At 42.6% G+C, this 22,231-nt stretch overlaps 1 protein-coding gene across 1 annotated transcript in view; it reads right to left on the minus strand.

The window, feature by feature from the left end:
• SMARCC1 (SWI/SNF related BAF chromatin remodeling complex subunit C1) overlaps positions 1–7,516 on the minus strand; it is a 112,150-nt gene extending 104,634 nt beyond the window's left edge. The window contains exon 1 of the mRNA XM_053929345.1: positions 7,215–7,516. Coding sequence (XP_053785320.1) covers positions 7,215–7,409 — 195 coding nt within the window. The 5' untranslated portion in view covers positions 7,410–7,516. The remainder of the gene's footprint in view (positions 1–7,214) is intronic.
• Positions 7,517–22,231: the final 14,715 nt, after the last annotated feature.

The raw sequence follows: 22,231 nt of genomic DNA on the forward strand, positions 1-22,231 counted from the left end.
AAAAAAGGTCATACAGCTTCCACGTAGTTCTTTTGGGACACTCACCTTGGGAGCCCTGAACTGTAAGGAAGGAGTCCAATCACCCTGACCCCACCTGAGGAAGCCCAGGTGGGGTCATACTCTGAGGAAGCCCAGGTGACGAGGAGATGCTAGGGCCCCCAGCCCTAGCTGATGTCCCAGAAGACTAACAACACAACCACAAGACACATTCGTAAAGATGGTTCCAGGTAATTCTGGCCTGCAGCTGTCCAGTCACCCCAATCATCAAGTCTCCCCAGTTGAGGACCTGGCCATCACTGAGCAGAGACAACTGTCCCCACTATGCCCTTTCCAATTCCTGACACACTGAACTTTAAGCATGATAAAATAGTTGTTTTATGGCATTAAGTTTTGAGCATAAAAAAGTAGTTGTCTTTATGCATTAAAAAAAAAAACCATCAGCACTTAAAATTGTTAATTAAGATGTTAATTTATGGCTTTTGCCACAATAAATAGTTTTAAAACAATATACGTGAAAAGTTATCCAGGAAGAGGATGATAATGTCAAAAGGCCAAACCAGTGGTGGACAGCAAGCTTGCTTTACAGCAGAGAGAACGGGCAACATGACAGGAAAAGCATGAATTACGGAGTTAAATTAAATGTAAAAGTTGAATTTGGTATTAAGTATTCAATATCACTATAAGAAACCAATATTCAATAATTTTTTTTTAAACTTCCAATTCTGAGCAGGAAAAATATCTATACTTTCTTCAGTTTCACAAAAGAAAAGAAAAAACCTGAATTTTTCTTCCTGGAGCAAACCTCTTTCCCAGTACCACCCAACATTTCCAGATTAATGTGTTAATTTTCTATCACAATAAATAATTTTCAAGTTATTTATATATGGCAAAATATCAGCTTCACAGCCTACCATTACTACACATGAAGCTGAAGGGCTCTCAATGTGTACTACTGCCAAAGAGAAAACATAACATACCGCAATTCTTCTTTAAGTTTAGCATCTTCTCAAGTTTTCGTATGTTCAGGTACATCGGCTTTTGACTCTAAATGAAGCAGCTAGTGTGCAGTTAACTTTGCTGAAGGCTGGTCTGTACTGTTGAAATATTTTACATGCAATCTTCTCAACCAAAGTTGGTAAAATCCCACCTGCTGCCTGCTTCTGTGAGGCCCATAGCTACGGATGATTTTTGGACTTACCCACAAGATAACTTTGCCACCTTTAGTAAGTGCAGGATTCCCAAAGGCGTCATATTAAAAAAACTACAGGTGTTTTGCATATGGTAAAGCAATATGAAAAATTAATAACCATAACTTTTTCAGATACTTGTAGATAACTAAATAATGCCAACTCTTAAAACTGAAAAAGACATCAACTTGGAGGAAGGCTGTTCAACTAAAGACAAATCAACCCTCCAGGCAAAAAGTCGTTTTTAATCCTTGCACTATATATACATATATCTTTGTAGATATTGTAAACTTCACTACTATTCATGTTTCATTCAAAGCATGAGAAAAGGTTTAGAGAAAGGTTTCATGTGAACAAAACTATTAGTTTCAAAAACATCGATACTCTCTTCAGTTTCACAAAAAACAAAAAACTAAATTTTTTTAAATTCAAAGCCCAATGAAAATTATTACCTTAGATATTTTAAAATCCAATTTTTTAATTATAAAATATTTAACTCTGATTAGATACTTTTTCCCAAATGACCCACAAAAATAATCAAACATAAAAATGTGTGTAAGAGATGATGTTTAATTCATAAATGAAATTTGAGCCCTGGCTGGTGTGGCTTAGTGGACTGAGCCTGTGAACCAAAAGGTCACCAGTTAGATTCCTGGTCAGGGCACGTGTCTGGGTGGCTGGGTTGCAAGCCAGGTCTCCAGTAGGGGGTGCAGGTAGGAGGCAATCCATAGATGTATCTCTCACACATTGATGTTTCTCTCCCTCTTTCTCCCTCCCTTTCCCCTCTCTACAATAAACAAAATCTTAAAAAAAAAAATTTGACATTAATGTGTTAACTGCCAACTACATCTTGTACCCCCTCAAGAAAGTCAATGTGCGACTTTCAAATGGTTTTAAATCAACTTTTACAAATTGAAAAATAGTAATATTCTATTTAACCAGTAAGAGTGAAGCAGGCTGCCTGACCAGCATTGCTCAGTTGTCCTGCAAAGCCCAGGGCTGCTGGCTAGAAGCCACGAGAATTTGTGAAACGTGCGCTACCTGACAATTAGTCAAGGGCACTGACCTCTTTTCCCTTAGATGGTCAAATTAGAAAAAAGACAACAGCCAACACAATAATAGCCATCTGGTGTGAATGAATGAAATATATACCTATTTTTCATCAGATTGGCAAAAAATACATTTTTTGGTGTGCCGCAGAATTATTTTTTTAGGTTTTATTATTTCCAGAGACAGAGGGGAAGAGGAGAAAGAGAGGGAAAGAAATATCAATGTGTGGTTGCCTCTCGCATGCTGGGGACCTGGCCCACAACCTAGGCATGTTCCCCGACTGGGAACCCAACCAGCGACCCATTGGTTCACAGGCCCATACTCAATCCACTGAGCCACACCAGACAGGGCAGAAAGATAATTTTCTTTTCTTTTCTTTTTAAAGATTTGGTTGCTTGCTTCTCACATGTCCCCAGTTGGGGACCTGGCCCCAAATCCAGTCATGTACCCTGACTGGAATCAAACCGGTGACCTTTTGGTTCGCAAGCCAACACTCAATCCACTGAGCTACACCAGCCAGGGTCAGAATTTTAGTAATTAGTTTATGCGTGCCACAAGATGAAAAAAAGTTAAAAATCACTGTTCTATGGGATGTATCTTTGGAAGCAGTGGAAATGAACTTCGTCGTACCAGTATGGGACAGTGGAATGAGCATTACATTTGGTTGAAAGACATGAGGTCAATACTCTTGGTTGCTAATCAGTGGTGTCCTTGAACAGATCACTTGATTTCCGTATCTTAATTCTTCATTTGTAAATGGGGAGTAAGATTGTCTCCCACACGACTGGTGGTCGAATCAAATGAGATAGTCCTTAGAGATGGACTGTAGAAATTTGAGGGGGTTGTGGTACTTCTGCCATATATCCCACGGTCAGCCAGCTTCACTTTTTTTTAAAGATTTATTTTTAGAGAGAGGGAGAAAAAGAGGGAGGGAAACATTGATGTGAGAGAGGGAAACACCTATCAGTTGCCTCTTGTATGCTCCCGGACCAGGGACCAAACCCACAACCCAGGCATGTGCCCTGACCAGGAATGGAACCGGCGACCTTCAGCTTTGCAGGCCGACACCCAACTAACTGAGCCTCACAAGTCAGGGCCACAAAAAGTTCTTAACAGCTTTCAAAATACTGACTCCTGATTATGAAAAAAGAAATTAATGATTATATAGACTATTTCGGTCAAACATTTTATCTTTTGATCAAAAACACTTCAACCCCATATTTTACTTGACAACAAGAGTGTTTTAGTCTCAAAGTGCTTTGGTTAAGAAAGTTAGGAAGATGTATTTAAAATTTTATCAATGAATCTGCTTTATATTCCCAATGATATTAATAAAGTATAAAGTTTAACTTGTCCCTAAACGATCCTATTGCAGCAAATGTCCCATAAAAAAAGAAGTGTCTCTACCTGTTAAATTATTTATGTAAAGGGCATTTAAATTCCTTTTTAGGCAATCCAGTCTATTTTAGTGATCATCCTTAAATCTAAATCATTCTGAAATCTTGTATCAGGAATGAGCCAAAATTCAGGAAGAAACTTCTGGAATGTTGATGGCTTACAGATACACTTCGCCTCCAAGGTACGAGTGGAATCAATGTGAGACCAGTGGTTTTGTAAATGGACAACCACTCAGAAACTGTGGACAGAAATACAGCTCTCACCTTCATCAAAGTTACGTTGAAAGACACGTAAACAATACAAAGACAGACACACTTAGGTAGATGAACGAGTTTCCACACTGCTGCTAGACCTGAAATGCAATGTCAGGAAGCAGTTAACCTCTCCAGGCTTTAGGTGCCTGGTCTCTAAAGTGGTCACTTCCTCTGGACTCCTTTGGCCTAGCTGAGACTCATCCCAGTCAAAAGGTACACACTCTCTCTTCTGTTTTGCTAAGCCAAACTTATCTACAAAGCATAAATGAATAGGCTCCTAGACTAGTTTAATCTGTTCATTCACTGAACAAATATTTACCAAACACCTACCCAGGACACTTAGAAAACAAAAACAATACAAGGAAGTTCTCTTTTAATTTGCAATCACCTGGGTTTTACAAGTAGGCGTCTCCACCTATCTTTTCCACAAAGTGTGAGTTCCTTAAAAAGAAACAGGTGTAGGGGGAAAAGGGGGAGGGGGAGTGGGCGTGGGGGGATTTGGAGCCAGGCAAGGCAGGATTCAGTGAATGCCGAATCTGCCACTCCTAACTGTAATCTCAGAGAAATTACTTAAATCTGGAGCCTCAGGTTCCTCTCTTGTGTAAAATGAAGTAAATAATGTCTATCATTCGGGAATGTGGTGAGGATTTAAGTGAGTTATGTCTTAAATGCCCGGATAGGGTGGATGCTCAGTTGTTCACTGGCTGCTCGGAGAGACCCATCAATAAAAAGGGGACCACCAATGTTGTGTTTATTTCAAAGAGTTGCTGAGATTTATCAATTTGAAATTGCAGTATTAAATGCAATTTAAAAAGTTTAGTTAAAGCCCATCCATGTGTACAGGATAGTGTGTACGAAAGAAGCAAAGAGCCTCTGGCTAATGCTTTCACCACTCAAATACCACTCAGAGACGGATGGGATTCTGGCTACAGTCAACTCTGAATCTGAGTAAAAACCCAAGAAATGCACTCTGGCTTTAAGAAACCCTGAGAGCCCTGGCCCAACAGCCCAGCTGGTTAAAGCATTGACCTTATACATCAAAGTTGAGGGCCCTTTCTCTGGTCAGGGCACATACAAGAAAACACAAATTAGTGGAACAACAAATTAATGTTTTTCTCTCTAAAATCAATAAGTAAAAAATTTAAAGGAAAATTTACAAAAAAGAAACCCTGAGAAGTCAAACCTAACTTTGACTTTGTCTTTAAGACCTCAGGGACACATCTTACAGAGAAATGTACTAAAATATTTTTGGATAAAATGATATGATGCCTAGAATTTGCTTCACAGTAGGGGAGAAGTAAAGAGAAACATAGAGGAAGGAAGACTGGCCATTAGCGGATACTTGGTGCAGCCAGGTGGTAGGTGCATGGTGGTAAGTGGGGTTGAGTAGGCTTTTTGATCTACTTCAGCATATTGTAAAATTTTTCATAATAAAATTTTAACCTCCACAGGTTTGTGTACTAAAAAAAAAAAAGACCTCAGGGACACAGAGCCAGTGTTAACCTACTGGCCTCAACACTCCGGGACAAACCCTCAGTCAGCCTCACTGCCACTTCCGCAGCCACCCAAACAAATCTCTGAAGGGTTATCCACTGAACGGCCCTCTTAAAATTGGGACCAGATGCACAGAGTTTGGAGAGGTGTTAATATTTTTTCCTTTCCTTGATACGTGATTTGAACAACAGTCCTTTGAGAATCACAAAGCAATAACCTAAAGGAATGTTACTCACTCCTGGGTGTTTTTCTTTGTTAAGGCTACATTGATAAAGCAATACAATATTATAAGTTAACTATATCTCAGTAACACTGAGGATGGGGGAAGCCAGACTGAACTTTATGACCCAAAGCACTGTCTGGAGGGCACACGATAAAAAATAACCAATACTTTCATAACACATATTCCACTCCCTTAGCCACTTCCAGAAGCCCTAGTGAGTACACACACAAAAGAGACCAGTTTATCACTGTGTGAGAGAGCAATATTCTTTCTCATCTACTTCCATGTAGACGAGAAAAATCTACAACCCCAAATGTGACTCTAAAATTTCAGAAAAGGAAAAAAAAAAAAAAAACTCCAAAGCATCTAAAAATATACGGTAATTATATTGTCTCTCACTTCCTAAAACTTCAGATAAGAAATCGTCATTTCTGGAAGTACCACAGTGTGATGTCAAAAAAACCCAAGATCCCTGCCCATGTCTAACAACTTCGAAAAACCGACAAGCTTCACTGCACACCCCAACCAAGCAGATTCCTAGACTACTTTATCTTTCCATTCATTCAGCATCTATTTACTAAGCAACTACTAAAGGAGAGGCCCTGAGCACCAATCATGCTCAAGGACACACGGTACTGAACAGGCCTGACAAGATTCTTGCCCCACCGCTAAGGTCTTCAATGAGGAAGTACAGAACTGACAAAGTTGTTCCGGAAATCTGGGGGCAGAGGGAGTATTTCTGGAGGTCTGCTTCATTACCCCTTCTAAGGAAGACATTCCTAAATATTTACATTGAGGGGAAAGTGAACATTTGGTTTTAATCAAGGGGTTAAGTCACTCTTCAATATCGCTGACTCTGCCGAATTTACATTCCAAAGGTAGGACAGATAAATGAAAAAAAAATTATTTTCAAAAAGTATGCGAAGAAAATAAAGATGATATGAAGTGGAGTGCTCTAATAATATACAAATGGGGTTCTCAGGGAAGGCCTCACGGAGAAACACACAGGTACAGCCAACATTAAGTCTTGTGCTCTCACTATACACAACCTAAAGCTCTATAAAGTAAAAACTGTCCATTTTTAATATTAGTTCTCACCAATACTGTAAGTCAATATAGTAACTAACTTGCGGTTATTACCTCCGGAGTACGATTGTCCAGACTCGTGCTCTAGCATATCAACAACAGGTAGGAGAACCTTAGTTACCTCACTTGACTTTGAAGACTAATCTCCAAACAAAAAGAAGCTGCTTTTCCACACTGGCTCAGACATTTTTTTAATAACCATTGTTCACACACCTAACGCATCTAACAAAAGACAAAGATTCACACCCTCCAGGTTGCTGAGATCTACTGTTCCGGCGCACTGGGGTAAGCAGGGGCTTCGCCCGGGATGCGTGGGCCCCCGGGAACCTAGCCCTAGGGTCCCCGTGGAGCCCGAGGCGCGCGGGCTCGGAGAGCAGACCGCGGGGGCGTGGCGAGCCGGGTGCCGGCCTTTGTTGTCCCTCGTGGCGCGCGGGGGGAGGGGAGGCCCGGGGCCCGCGAGGCCAGTAGCCGCCCCGGCCCCCGTCGCGTGACCTCCGGGCCCCCACGGGCGCGTGAACCCACCTTCTTGTAGTGCTTGCCAAGCCAGACTCGCACCGAATCCAACTGAGATACAGTCTCCGGGCTCTCCCAAAACTTGCTGGCCGGGCCCCCGTCCTTCCGACGATAAACGGCCAGGCCCGCAGCCACCGCCGCGCCTCCCGCACCCGCGGCGCCCGCCGCCGTCCCAGGACCGCCGCCGCCCGCTGCCGCGGCCATAGTCGCCGTCCGTGGTCCCCACCGCCTGGCCTGCCCCGGCCCTCGCGGCGTTCCCCGTTCGCACCCGCGCGCGCGCGCGCAGCCGCCACCACCTCCCCCGGAGCCCCGCCCAGCCAACCTTCTTCCGGCGCGGCCGTCCGACCCCGCCCCTTCTCGGACCAGCGCCCTAACCGACGAGGGCGCGCGCACACGCATGCGCAGTCTTCCTGCCGGGTTGGGGTGCGGGGCTGGCCCACGGGCTAGTAAGTCCTCTTGCATTGTCCGTCAATTCGTGCTGTTTGCGCTCTCTTCTGCTACCTCGCCTCGGCCTCAGCGTGACTGCCTCTTTCCTGGTTCCTGTATCACATCGTTCTGCGGTCAACAACTGCATAGAGGTTTTCTCTCGCCGCTGGCCGCCGCGGGAGAGAAAAGGGCTGATTTGAGAAGTTCGAAGGGGAAATCCCGTTTAGGGTTCCGAGTGCTGGAGGAGGACTCGCTCGCAGGATGGGAATCTTCGCCTGCATCGCTTGCCCTCCGACCTTCTACTCCACGCGGGCGCATCGACCTTTGTACACAGCCACATGTCACAACCATCCGGGACTTCGTCTACACATACCTTCCTGCCCCTCGTGGCTCCAGCCACACCAGCTTATACGTGCCTCGGGGCCCTTTCTCCAGCTGTCCCTGAGACCTGCAGCTCTTTCCCTCTGATTGACACTTAGGCGCTTTCAAATTCATAGCTTAAAGGTACTTCAGAAAAGCCTTCCCTGACGGAACAATCTTGAACGACTAATCACACTCGCCATTGCCTAGGTAGCATTCACTCGCCACAATCTGGTATTTTTCTTACTTTCTTCTTTATCGTCCACATAAATTACATGAAAACTTAGTCTTGACATGTTCAGAGGAACAGGGCCTGTTATCTAAATATTGTTCAGTGAATATTTGATGAATGAATGTTTCAGAGAGAAGTGGAAAGATTTTAAACCATTAAAGTATGAATGGCCACTGGGGAGTTACGAACATAATGCTCTAAGACCCCAGAACAGGAGGTGACTAATTGTAAGAAAGTCTGGTGAGTTTTTGAGACCAAGTTTTAAGAATGAATAGAATGGCCCCGGCTAGTGTAGCTCAGTGTATTCAGCACCCGCCTGCGAACCAAAGCATCGCTGGTTTGATTCCCAGTCAGGGCAACGTGCCTGGGTTGCAGGCCATGTGCCCCCGGTTGGGGCGCGCTAGAGGCAACCACACATCTATGTTTCTCTCCCCTTTAAAAAAAAAAAAGAATGAATAGAATGTAGTGGGGGCGGTGTGGGCGGTGTGGGCACAGGAGCAGAGTGGCTGAGGCTCAGGGAGTGGAGAGGACTGAGCAGTGCCGAACAGAGGCCAGAGGCTGAGCCGCTCCTGACCTTTGTGCTTCCACCTCCCAGGCTGACCAAACGCTGACTGTTATCACACTCCAGGATTCCCAAGGCCTGTTACCTGATTTCCATCAGTTCTTGCAGATTTTCCTTCCTCAAGCACTTCAACATCTCCTTAAAGGAAGACAGGGAGGGACCCTAAAGGGCAATGAAGCTGCTGATTTCATAAACACTACAGTTTCCTCTAAAAATATATTAAAATTTTCAAAAAGAATGTATGGAATGTGATGGGAAGGAAGGACATTTCTGACACAGAAACACCCGGAACGAAGGCATTCGAGTGTGAAAGCATGCCTGGTGAAATTCTCCTCAAGCCCATGGAATGGAAGCAGAGAAGTTCCTTGGTTGGGGCAGTGAATTTTGACTTTATCCTGTAAACATCAGGAAACCAGCTTGAACAGAGTGACGTGATGAGACTTACAGATTATGACAGTGATTTTCAGCCGGTGTGCCACAAGAATTTTTAAAACCTCTTTTCCCTTAGATGGTCAAAAAAATGACAACAGCCAACACAACAATAGCCATCTGGTGTGAATGAGTGAAAATTATACCTATTTTTTTGTCAGGTGGGCAAAAAATATTTTGACGTCCCACAGAATTTTAGTAATTATGTGTGCCATGAGATGAAAAAGGTTGAAAATAGCTGGATTAGGAAGATAACAATGGCAACCGTACGAGTGATGCATCAGAGGAAGAAAGATTGGAGAAAAGATGACCTGATAAGCAGTCTAGGAGAGAAACAATGAGAATAAAATATGACTGTGACAAGCATCGTGCCCTCTAAGAGCCCAGACTTTAGGAATAATGATCATAGCTGGTGTTCGTGGAGCACTTATGCTGTCACTTTTGGTGCCTTGTGCTAAGTACACCTACATTCCTGCAGATGAGGGTATTGAGGCAGAGAGAGGTTAACTGGCTCGCTAGGATTAGAGTCAGGTTTTTGAGCCCGGGAGTTAGACCCTGTAGTGCTACTACTCCCCCTTCCAAAGTACAATGTGTTTTCTAGAGAAGAGCAGAGAAAACGCACCGGAGGAGTTCAGAGAGCTATTTCATGTGCCCAGAGCCATGGAGAGGGCAGTAATGTTCCAACTTGTTTGCTCAAATAACATCTAAAATAATTTTAAACACCATACACCTATTTTATTTTTAGAAAAACATCTTTTCACACCCCAAATAAATGCTAGTTTATAAGAACCAGTGTGTTTCCCTGGAAAGTCCTCCATGTCATCAGACTAAAAATAATCATTTTTAAAAGCCCCCCAAATTGAATAATCGAAAAGAGCACATTATAAAAATGGACATTTTATATATAATGGTTACATCACTTTTTTAAAATTTTAATTTTGAAATAACGTCAAACAAAAAGTTGCAAGTACAGTGCAAAGAATATTTTTTAATTTTAAAAAAAACGTATTAACATTTAGGTAGAAATAAACATTGACTTTTGTTGTTGTTCCACTTCTGCATTCCTCGGTTTGATTCTTGCAGGCGCACACCCTTGGCATATTGGGATGATGCTCTAACCAACGGAGCTGCCTGGCCAAGGCAGACTTTCTCTTTTCTTGAATCGTATGACAACAGTACGTTGCTGACATGCCCATTACTCAAAAATCTTTCTGTGTTTCTTACAGGCAAGTATGTTCTCTTACATGTTAATCACAATAACATTAAAACTATCCTCAGACCCCATTCAACTTTTTCTTGTTACCCCTATAAGGTCCCTTATACCAAAGTTTCCAGATCAGAATCATGCATTGCATTAGGTCCAGCTTCCAGTCTTCTTCAGTCCAGAGCGGTGCCTGTCTTTAACCTTCACAGCTGACAACGCTGAAGACTACAGGCCAGCGGTTTTATAGAAATGCCCCTCCGTTTGAGTTTGGCTGACGTTCACCTTCAGCACAGCATGCCGTGGGGTTTCCATTTCATGCAATCCAGAGGCTCATGATTGCATGTCCATCGCTCTGAGAACTTGATGGAGAGGGCATCCCCCAGGCTTCTCTACTGTGAAGCTACCCTTTATGCCTCTATCTGGGAGGTATTTTTAAAGTATGTATGTATCCCATTCCTCATCAAAGTTCCGTAAATTTTTATCAGACAAAGCAAGGGTAATCAAGCCAGTGGTGGCACTGACACAGGGAATGTAACTGAGGGTTCAGAAATAAACCCGTACATCTCTGGTCAACTAATTTGTGACAAGGCTGCCAAAATCATTCAGTGTGGAAAGAGCAGTTTTTTTCCACAAATGGTGGTGAGAAAACTGGATGGTTACATGCAAGAGAATGAAGTTACCTCACCACATACTACGTGCAAAAGTTAACTTGTGGTGCATCAGAGGCCTAAACATAAGAGTTTTGTAAAACTGCAAAACTCAGAAGAAAACATGAGGGCAAACCTTTATAGTTTTGATAAGCAAAATGTAACACAGGGTGAAATACGAGGTCTGTCCAGAAGGTGTCCAGCCACGTAATATGATAGAGACATGGATTGAAGAACATACAAGATACAAGAAACATTGTACATAGGACAATGCTGTCTCAGTCCCCTTCAAAGTAGGCACCTTAGGACCTCATGCACTTCTTCCAATCTCCATCAGGTGCCCTGTCCTGTTTTCCTGAGTCTCATTGTCAGCCTGAAATCTCTTCTCTTTCAAAGGTGATTTTAGTTTTGGGAAAAGCCAGAAGTCTCAGGGTGCCAAATCTGGGCTGTAGGGGGGGTGAGTCACCTGGGTAATTTGATGTTTCACCAGAAAAACTCTGCATGAGATGTGATGCATGAGCGGGCATGTTGTCGTGGTGAAGCTGCCAATCACTGGTTGCCCATAGCTGGGGTCTTCTGAATCACCCAAATAGTTTCCGCAGAGGAATATTCAAGCTTAACGCAAAATTGGATGCAGATCTGTTGCTCTGCTCACTCGGTCATTTTGAATGCGAGGGCCACACGGTACACATGCTCACTGAACAGCACGTACTGCCCCCACTGACTAGTACAGTGAAGTCGTCATTGTCCATGGATGCGCATTCCAGTCCAGTCCTTGCCTGCCAGGTTACATCAATGACATACCAACTGTTCTCATTATGTTAACAGTGGTTGAACTTTCTCTGGACAGACCTCATATTGTTCACCTTTAAAAAGGAAGGTGATTCTGCCATGGTTGGCTTGCTCAGTTGGTTGGAGCATCATCCCATACACCAAAAGGTCGTATGTTCAATTCCCAGCTGGGGCACATACCTAGGTAGCAGGTTCGATCCCCAGTAGGGGCTCAACCAGTGTCTGCCTCTGTCTCAGTCTCTCCCCTCCCAATTAATAAACTTATCCTCCAGTGAGGATTAAAAAAAAAAACCCACAAAAAAACAAGAAAACTAAAAGTACACAATTTATGGACCAATTTTATTCCCTTGCAGCTTTTTTCCTTTATTCCATTTGGGTGTATTTGTGAACTTGACTAATTCATACAACTTTAGGTAATCAGAGTATAATATACTACTACGTCAAAAATGTTATTTGTGCTTGTGCATAATCTCTTATTCTTCATGTCAGTATCTTTCACATGATATAAGAATTTTAAAGGCTGTGTAAATAAGCACTATATGTTTTTTAAATATTTTATTTATTTATTTTTAGAGACAGCGGAAGGGAGGAAAGAAGAGAGGGAGAGAAATATCCATGTACTAGAGAAACATCGACCAGTAGCCTCTTGCACACCCCTAGGTGGGGACCCAGCCCACAACCCAGGAATGTGCCCTGACTGGGAATCGAACCAGCGACCTTTTGGTTCACAGGCTGGTACTCAATCCACTGAGCCATACCAGCCAGGGCTATATTTTTAAAATAGGAAAAAAAAAAAAGCTAAAAAGGGAGTAGAAGAAACTCCTTTTCCCAGATATAAGATTCATAAAATGGCCTAAGTCACCTCTGTATTTTATTTTGAATAAACAAACAAAAGCACCCAAAACCAACTCAGGCCTAATGGCAAACTATCTATTGATTAGTGGTACAAATTCTGGGAACAGACAGACTCAATGCGAAGGCTCCACCACTAAAAATCTCAGTGGCCTTCAGCAAATTACCCTGCTCTAAGCCTCAGTTTCCTCACTTGTAAAACAGATGCTGAGAGTGTATAATTAGAATCATTGGGAAGATCAATGACATAAACGTACAGCATTTGGGGACATTCATATTTACCTGGAACTTTACTTAGCTAAGAAAGTATTCACATTCACAGCAAAAATAATATGTGGTTAACACAATCTAACTTCATTTTTATGATATAATCACACAAAAATACCTTCAATAGTTCACCAATTACTGACCTTGTTAAAAAAAATCAATAAATCTTAGATGAGTCTGTCTCTTTCCCCAATATTTTTTGGAGGCAGCCAACAGTGCCAGGGCCAAGTGAGGAGGCAGTCAACAGAGTCAAGGTCAAGGAAGTGGTCCATGTGCCCAAAGATTGGTTACTTGCAGAGGGATTAAGCAGATAAGTAAATATATTGAGATTGAGGGCAATGCGAGCCAAGGTTCTCACTGCTAGAGAAGGAAGTTAAAAGCAGGGAGGTGGGGAAGGCTACAGGAGCCTCGTGGTGTTTGACAGGAACTGGAGGTGTGGTGTGGGTGTATTGTTTTCAGTAGCTCAGTCAATAAATGGAATTTTAAGTGTGTACATTGATGTGTATATGTCTGTAAGTATATAGATAGCTCATTGGCAGTGAACACACCTAGTGCCCAGATCTTCGTTTCTAAATACCACATTCCACTAAAAGGAAGCAGAGCCCCTTGGAGAAATAGCTGGTTCTAGGGCTATGGCATGGACATGTATGGGTATGGTACATTTAGGATGGTAATGGACCAAGTAAAATAGGAATCCATGAATGCATGATGACATAGATAAAGTAGTGGAGAAAAGAGAAAGTGCTCCCTATGGCAGAATGCCAATTACAAATGTGGAAGGAGTGATAGGGTTAGAAAATCCCCTTCTGGCAACCGTCATAGGGACGATTGATTCAGACAACTGAATCACAAACACACACTAAAAGTAGTGGTGAAATTTTGTAGAGATGTGAAATATTTACTTGTTTCAAAGTATCCGCGCACAAGATACTTATTACATAGTGAAGCAAACTGCCAAACGCCACCTGAACCACACAGTCCAGGTCAACCCTGCCAGTAATGGCACAAAACCTGGTGTGCCACAAGGTGAAAAGGACACATTCACTCCTGCGTGCTGCTGTGAAAAATGCTCGACTTAAGTCTCACCGCGAGGAAACATCAGACAAACCCGAAGTGAGAAGCAGTCTCCAAAGTAACTGGCCTGGCCCTTCCCCAGTTCGTTAGAGCATCGTCCTAACACGCCAAGGTTGTGGGTTCGACCTCTGGTCAGGGCACATACAAGAAGCAACCAATGAATGCATCAATAGGTGGACCGACCAATCAGTGTTAGTGTCTTTCTCGCTCCCCCTTCCTCTCTCTCTAAAATCAATAAATAAAATTTAAAATAAATAAATAATGTAACTGGCCCATGCTTTTAAATACTGTCCAGCTTGTGACAGATAAAGACTTAGGAACTGTTCAAGACTGAAGGAGACTAAAGAGACAAGACACATATATGCAACATATAATCTTGTATATTACTGGAACATTGGCAAGATTTGAATAGGGTCTGTAAATTAGATGTGGTATTATATGCATGTTACCCTCTTGATTTTGATGATTGTATGCAGAAGGGTGTGCTTATTTTTAGGAAATACACGTTAAGGTATTTAAGGGTAATTGGGTACCAAGCCTGCGATTTCTTTTCAAAAGGCAGAGAATACAAAGTAAATGTGGTAAAGTGTCAACAAAGGGAATTTGGTAAAAGGTAGGCAGTTCTTTGCACTATTCTTTAAACTTTTCTGTTAATTTCCAAAATTAAAAAAAAAAAACACTTAGACATAGTTCACACTATTCACTAAGCCTTATGACAACTTTCGATATAATGGTAGGGGTAATAGCTTTATAAAGATCAAACCAGGTTTAATAATTTGTTGCTCTGCTGGCCAGAGTTATGGCTCCAAGGCCACTTCCAGTCTCATTCTCTGAGCCTACGAAGCTCTTCTTCATGCCTCCTCTAGTCACTGCTGCTTCCTAGCCCCGGAAATCACCATTCTTTTGACTTCCTGAACCAGAGATTAGTTTTACCATTTCAAATAATACTCTAAATTGCTCAGAGATTGTAACACTGAATACTACTTTTAAAATTAGACTTTTTTCTTTTGTTATTCTGCATATGAATAATTCTTACCCAAGATAGAAATTCTGAGAGTTCACTACTGGTCTTAAAACTTTAACAAATGGCTGGCCCTGGCTGGTGTGGCTCAGTGGATTGAATGCCAGCCTGCAAACCAAAAGGTAGCTGGTTTGATTCCCAGTCAGGGCACATGCCCGGGTTGCAGGCCAGGTTCCCAGTGGAGGGCACTCCTGAGAGGCAACCACACACTGATGTTTCTCTACCCCTCTTTCTCCCTCCCTTCCCTTCTCTCTAAAAATAAATAAAATCTTTTAGAACAAACTTTAATAAGTGGCATATTTCACTTCTGGAAAAGCCATTTAACAATTGGTGAATTTCACAGCTTAACTTTATTTTTTTATTGTTGTTCAAGTACAGTTTTCTGCCTTTCTCCCCCACCCCTCCCCTGACAGCTTAACTTTAGAAGTGCTATCCTTGCCCTGACCTGTTTAGCTCAGTTGGTTGGGTGTTGTCCCACAAAGCCAAAGGTCACCAGTTCAATTCCTGGTCAGGGCACATGCCTGGGTTGCAGGCCCACATTCAAGACGCAATCAATCAATGTTTCTCTCCCTCTCTTTCTCCTTCCCTTCCCCTGTCTCTCTAAATAAATAATTAAAGTCTTTTAAAAAATACAATCTTACAAACATAAAACATAAAAGTGCTATCCTTTGCTAAGTCAAGCTGGAAAGAAAAGTCTCCATCAGCCAGTTCATACTGATTCCATAAAGTCATCAGACATCCATGATGGGCAGTAGTAATGTGCTAAGAATGTCTTGGCAGCATAATGAAATTATGATGTTCCCACATGACGGCATCAGATAAATTAAGTTAAAATGAACCATTGGCTACTTAATCACAAGTTAAACATACTCACTGGTTTCAAACTCAGCCTGAGTAACAAATATGACTTGTAGTGGCTGTTGAGGAATGGCCACGACCACTAGAGTGAATGCAGTAAAGATGAGAATGGCAACACCGGACAGCTGCTCAGGGCCGAGGCGTGATCCCGTTTCTGAACCCCTGCTCACTCTTTCCTTCTTTCAGCAGGGGTTAAGACAAAGCCCAGCAAGCTTTGGAGAAAATAAAAAGGTGGGGGTCCAAAAAACAATCCTCTCCAGCAGCAAACCTCCAAGGGATTGTGAACACGTCACGTGGTTTTCCAAGGGCAGCCGTTAGAAGGATGTGCAGCAGTCTCCCAACAACAGTAGGGACATCAGTGCTGCACATTCCCGTGTCCTGCTTGGGACCTCGTACAGCAGCCATGTTTGCAGAGCATCTAACCGATTCCTGTCAATGACGTGTAATCCATAGAAAGTCTACGGAAAGTATCTATCTCCTGACGAGTCGATGGAAAACTGTTCTATGAGCTTTACCAATTGCATTAACTTGCACATTAGCAGTTTAACATTAATATGCAGTGGGGGTAATATGTGAGGTCCCAGATGACTTCTGTGCCTTTGTAACAAAGGGTAAAAGAACCTTTGTCAGAGTATTATTAACTGTATCATGAATTGTGGTACTTATCACGAGGGCTTTATTTTATTGAGTGCAATGCTTTTCAATTTTAATTTTTAAGTGGGGGTTGGGATCCCTGGAACGTTTAAACAAAGTTATTAATGATAAAAATAAATAAATAAAAATTGGGAATTAGCCTCAGATGAAAGATCATACACGTCAGTTCTACAAGAAACGTGTTCCCAGTTGGTCAGAATCCGACAATTAGGACCAAATCCCATAGGGAAAGGAATACAGTAATGAACGGTGCTGCCCTCTAGTGCTTAAAGAAGAATGACATTTCCTCTCAAAATACCCCAAGTAGAGAAAGGGCTAGCACCCCCCAAAAATCACTGGCTGGCTGGTCACTCACTGATTTCCTCAGGTGAGGGGAATAAGCAGGCAAGTTTAAACCTTTTCCATTAATTTGAATTATTAATTATGTTTTAATGTATTTCTATAATCTTTCGTTTATTTTGTTTACCACGTTTGTCTTTGCTTCTCTTTTCCCTTGCCTTCTGTTCTGTTCAATTAATATTTTATTTCCCCTTGACCGGCTCAGAAGCTGTGGATTATATTTCTATTTGTTTAATAGTTATACTTACATTGCTTTTAGGCATTCTAAATACAATTGCCGACAAAACCCTAAGTCATTACTGTGTTTATGTTCCCCCTGAGTCAGGGGTGGGCATGAGTACACGAAGGGGTACTCATTGCCAGGGGTAAAGTCACAAAACGGGGTCCACTGTGGGCAGTGAAACATGAAAATGAGTCTTTTAACACTTTATGAGTTGGGGTACCAGGAACATCGAGGGGAACACTATGTAAACTATATGACTGTCTAACCATTAAGCTGCACACCCGAAACCAATACATAATAATTAAAAAAAAAAAAAGACTTTATGAGAACTGCTAAAGCCACCTTGCTAGAAATCTGAGCAGGACTACTCCGAAGATGGAAAACACATGCAGGTCCAGAGCCTGGGCCCCTGACACCACTGAGTCAGTCAGCATTGCACCGACTGACTGAGCCAATCAACTGCGAGGTCTGCTGAGCCAGTCTGAGTAAGGGTTTCTGTTCCTCGTTACCCAAAACATACCAAATAACACGTACCCTTATATTCATTTATTTTTACCTAAAATTTTAGTTCCATCTTTTATTTCTGGTTATTTCCATAGTCACTAGCAAGTAGCCCGTGGTAAATTAACATTTACCACTACATTTTTCTAACGTCAGTGTTTGTTATAGCCCACTCCTTTCCACTGGGTTAATTTTTCTTTTCCCAAAGTACATTCTTTAGTTAGTTCTTACCACTTCTTATGCATTATATACCTTAAAACCTTTATCTAGCCTCATTTTAGACAGCTTAAATGGATATAGAATTCTAAATTGACAGTTATTTCTCAGAAAACTGAGGATGACTCCACTGTCTTCTGCTCTCTGGTAGCTTGTAAGGTTTCTTTTGTCCTTGGTATCCTACAGCTTCATTGCACTGTGTCCAAGTGCTCATTTACCTGCTGGTATTCTGACTGTACACTTGCTCTAAGGATTTGCATCTTCAATTCTGGAACATTTCCCAATATCATGTTAGACACAGTATAACTTCTCTGCAGTCCCTATACCATACCTTCCGCAACTCCAGTCATACACTTACATCGAAGACTTTTGATTTGTTCTCCATGTTTTTAAATTGTTCTTTTACTTCTATTTTTCTAGTAGTAATATGTTATTCACTCATTACTTTACAATTCAGTAAACCCCTTTCCACTGAGAGTTGTCTAGAGTCCATGCTGTCTACAGACTGTTCATTCAATCACTGCATTTTATAGGATTTCTAACGGATTTGTATTTCTAGCATTTCTGATTCTTTAAATATTTACCTGTTACCATTTCTGACCACTTTTATTTCATAATTTTAATGTTTTAAAAAAGATTTTATTTATTTCTAGAGAGAGGGGAAGGGAGAGAGGGAGAGAAACATCGATTGGCTGCCCCCAGACAGCCCGACAGCCACCCGTCCTGTGACCCAGGCTTGTGCCCCTACCAGGAATCTGACTTGCAACCCTCTGGTTTGCAGGACTATCTGCAACCCACTGAGCTACCCCAGTCAGGCCTATAATTTCTTAATCTTTAAAAACAAGCATCCTTCATGTCCTAGTATATTCTACACATACCTTTTTAAAGTTATTACCAGGTCACTCCATTATTTTCATTTCAATTGTGTTGAATTCATCTCAATGCTGATTTTGCCGGCTGTTTTTCTTTGGGTTAGGTTTCCCTGTATGTTTTGAAAGCTTAACTTGCAAGCTCCTTGTTAATGGGCATTATTTTCCCCATACACGCATCTCGTCTTCCCTGGTTTTGTCCCAACCTCTATTCCATCCTCTAGGAAACCGGAAACAAGTCTTAGAATCAGTAACTTGAGACTTTGTTTCCACCACAAAAATTGGGAGACAGGAGACACAGCACCACGTGAGAGGGTAGCTGGATTTCCGTGTGTGTTGTTTTATCACTCCCTAAGTATGCAACTCCACAGAAACTCTCTCTTCGTGCATGATGGCTTGTAGTTCTTTTCAACCTGTTTAGGGGATCTCCATCTAAATTCCTCATTACAAGGAGCAACTGACCCCAGTAATTACATGGGGCATTTCTCCTCACTCCCTCAATCACATTACCTCATAGGTTATAATATCCAGACTGCTTCTATTTGTGACTCCATAGCCCAGAAGTATTACAGTTCTTTGTGGTTAACGTCTATCTTGTCTTTGAATAGGGATATGTAATTTTAATCTTTTTAAAAATGTTTATTTATTTTTAGAGACAGGGGAAGGGAAGAAGAAAGAGAGGGAGAGAAACACAGATTTGCGAGAGAAATGTCTTGGTTGCCTCTCGTGCGCCCTTAACTGGGGACCTGGCCCGCAAACCAGGCATGTGCCCTGACTGGGAACCAAACTGGTGACCCTTCGGTTTGCAGGTCAGTGCTCAACCCACTGAGACACAGCAGCTGGGGCTCATCTTTTCTTATTAATTCTACCACACATTTGGAACAAGGGCAGTGGCACCAAAGTGTGTATACAGTACTACCTTGACCACAGGTCAATTTCATTCATGCTTTTAAAAAATCCTGTATGTTGGTCCTTTGGCAGTACCCTGGTTAACCATGTTGGATAAAAAGTAGCTTGGAAGCTATACATTCTCTTTCCAGTTTTACCAATAAATATAAGACTGAGGATAACTGATTTGTACAATTGGCCAATGACATAAACTAGAGCTTCTGTCGGAAATGAATGATATTTGCCCTGGCTGGTGTGGCTCAGTGGATTGAGCACTGGCCTGTGAACCAAAGGGTCGCCAGTTCGATTCCCAGTCAGAGCACATGCCTGGGTTGTGAGCCAGGACCCCAGTAGGGGGCGCATGAGCCCCTACCACACACTGTTTCTCTCCCTCTCTTCCTCCCTCCCTTCCCCTCTGTCTAAAAATAAATTAATTAAGTCTTTTTTTAAAAAAATGAAATGACTGGGGGGAGGGCAGGATGGAGTGGAGTGAGGGGGGCGGGAAATGGGACAACTGTAATGGCATAATCAATAAATATGTAAAAAAATAAAATATCAATCCACACACACAAAAATAAATAAATAAAATAAAATAAATTTTTAAAAAATTAAATGACTGATTTTAGCCCTGAAAGCCGTGACGCAGTTGGTTGGGCGTTGTTCCGTAAAGTGAAAGGTCACCAGCTGCACTCCTGTTCAGGCAACACATCTGGGTTGTGGGCCAGGTCCCCGGCCGGTCCCCGGCTGGGGGCACGTGAGAGGCTACCAGTCATGTTTCTCTCGCACATTGGTGTTTCTCTCCCTTTCTCCCTCCCTTCCCCTCTCTCTAAAAATAAATAAATAAAATCAAAGAAAATACATCTTTACAAAAAGAAATGACTGATTTCATAACCATATTTAATGCATACCAAAGAAAACGTGAAACTGTTACCCAAATTCCCCTATGTCTGCAAAATGAGTAGGAGGAAACTGAAGTGAAGTTTCTAGAGAGATGTTAGCAAAGGATGAAGTCTAGAGACTGGACACAGGACAATAAGGCAGGGACAAGGAAATGACCAGGAAACAAGGGGTGAAATACAAAGCGTATCTGAATAGGTACAACTGCTCATTTAACAGAGTTCAAGGCTCAAGCACAAGGAAGAGATCTTCAAGCGGAAAACTAAAACCATAAAATGTGCAAAAGGCTAATTTAGAATGCTCCACTTGCACCTGTTTTGCAGGACTTCCTCTAGGGTTTAAGATTTATTTGCATGCGCTCCCATCCTCTCTACGTTAGAATTTCCTTTGGGGTGTGGGTCACATCTTCATCACTTAATTCACAACAGCATTTCAAATATAATGGGCATGAAGCTGGATCCACCATTTCTAACTCCTGGGTCGCTTAGATATGTTAACAGTGCGTCACCCCTCCAGTCCTCCTGGTCTCAGATTCTGAAGTCATCCCTCCAAAATCTGCGGCCACACAGAACAGCCTAGAGCTCTCCAGTCACCCTCCTTCCTTTCTTTCTTTGTCTTTTTCGGTGTCCAGTGTAGTTCAATTCATTCTCTTTCATCTAATTAGTATCCTAGCTTCTAATTTTCCAGCTAATTCTACCCTCGCACTTCCAGAATAACCTTCCTGAAATTAGTTATTTTACTTCCTAACAGCAGTTATTTTACTCTCCTTCTTAGAATTGAAAAACTATTGTTTTAAGTACAAATACAAGTAAACAATGTCTTAGCGCAGCACTGCCAACTCCATTTCGCCCCGCTGCTCTCAAGCCTGCACGCACACGCAACACTCAGGTTAGCTGCACTGTCCGTGGCTCAGGGTCTGCCCCTTGCTCCACCTCTAACGCGCTGCTCACGTGGTTCTTTCTCCCCGAGGTTGCCCGTCAGGAGTGAACTCCTTCCTCGGAACCGCTCTAATACTCTATACTTCCTCTCCCGCATTTACCACTTTCGATTTGCTTCACACAATGTTTTCATCCCCTCTAATAGGCCTTAAAGCCCCTTGAGGACGGGGTCTTTGCCGTCTCCACACCTGCGTGGCAACTGCTGTACCGCTCACTCCAGTGCCCATGCGGGGATCTCCCCACACCCTCAGCACAGCCCCGCGCCCCTCTCAGAGTAGGGAATAATGACTTGAATGATTGAATGATGTTCCACGCCCACCTCCCCCACCCTCCTGTCCAAGCACAAAGAAAATAATAAATACTTGTTGAATTTCTTTGGACAAAAATGACGGGATATGGCACTGATCCTTCCTATATCCTGAACGGCTACATCTTAAAAGCACATTCTAGGTCTTTCCTGGCGTAGCTCCAGAGCTACCCATACAGACTTCTCGCCCTGGAAGCTGGATTCCACTGAACCCACACAGCAGCCTCATCTGAAGGACTGCAGCACACAGCAGGGACCGTGCCCTTTCTCACTTTAGGCGGCCGGACGGGGGGCGGGACCTCAGGCCCGCCCAGCAGCAAGCTGACCCGCGGTCTCCCCGCGACCAGCGAGTGCCACCTAGTCCTTTCCCTAGTGTTGTCCATTTACGACGCGCCATCACGTTGATTTCGTCCTCCTAACAATCTCGTGAGGCAGAAGTTCTCACCTCCCTAAAGAAACAGAAGATCGGA

The sequence above is a fragment of the Desmodus rotundus genome, chromosome 8, assembly GCF_022682495.2.
Source record: "Desmodus rotundus isolate HL8 chromosome 8, HLdesRot8A.1, whole genome shotgun sequence".
In the NCBI taxonomy this organism is placed as follows: Eukaryota; Metazoa; Chordata; class Mammalia; order Chiroptera; family Phyllostomidae; genus Desmodus; species Desmodus rotundus.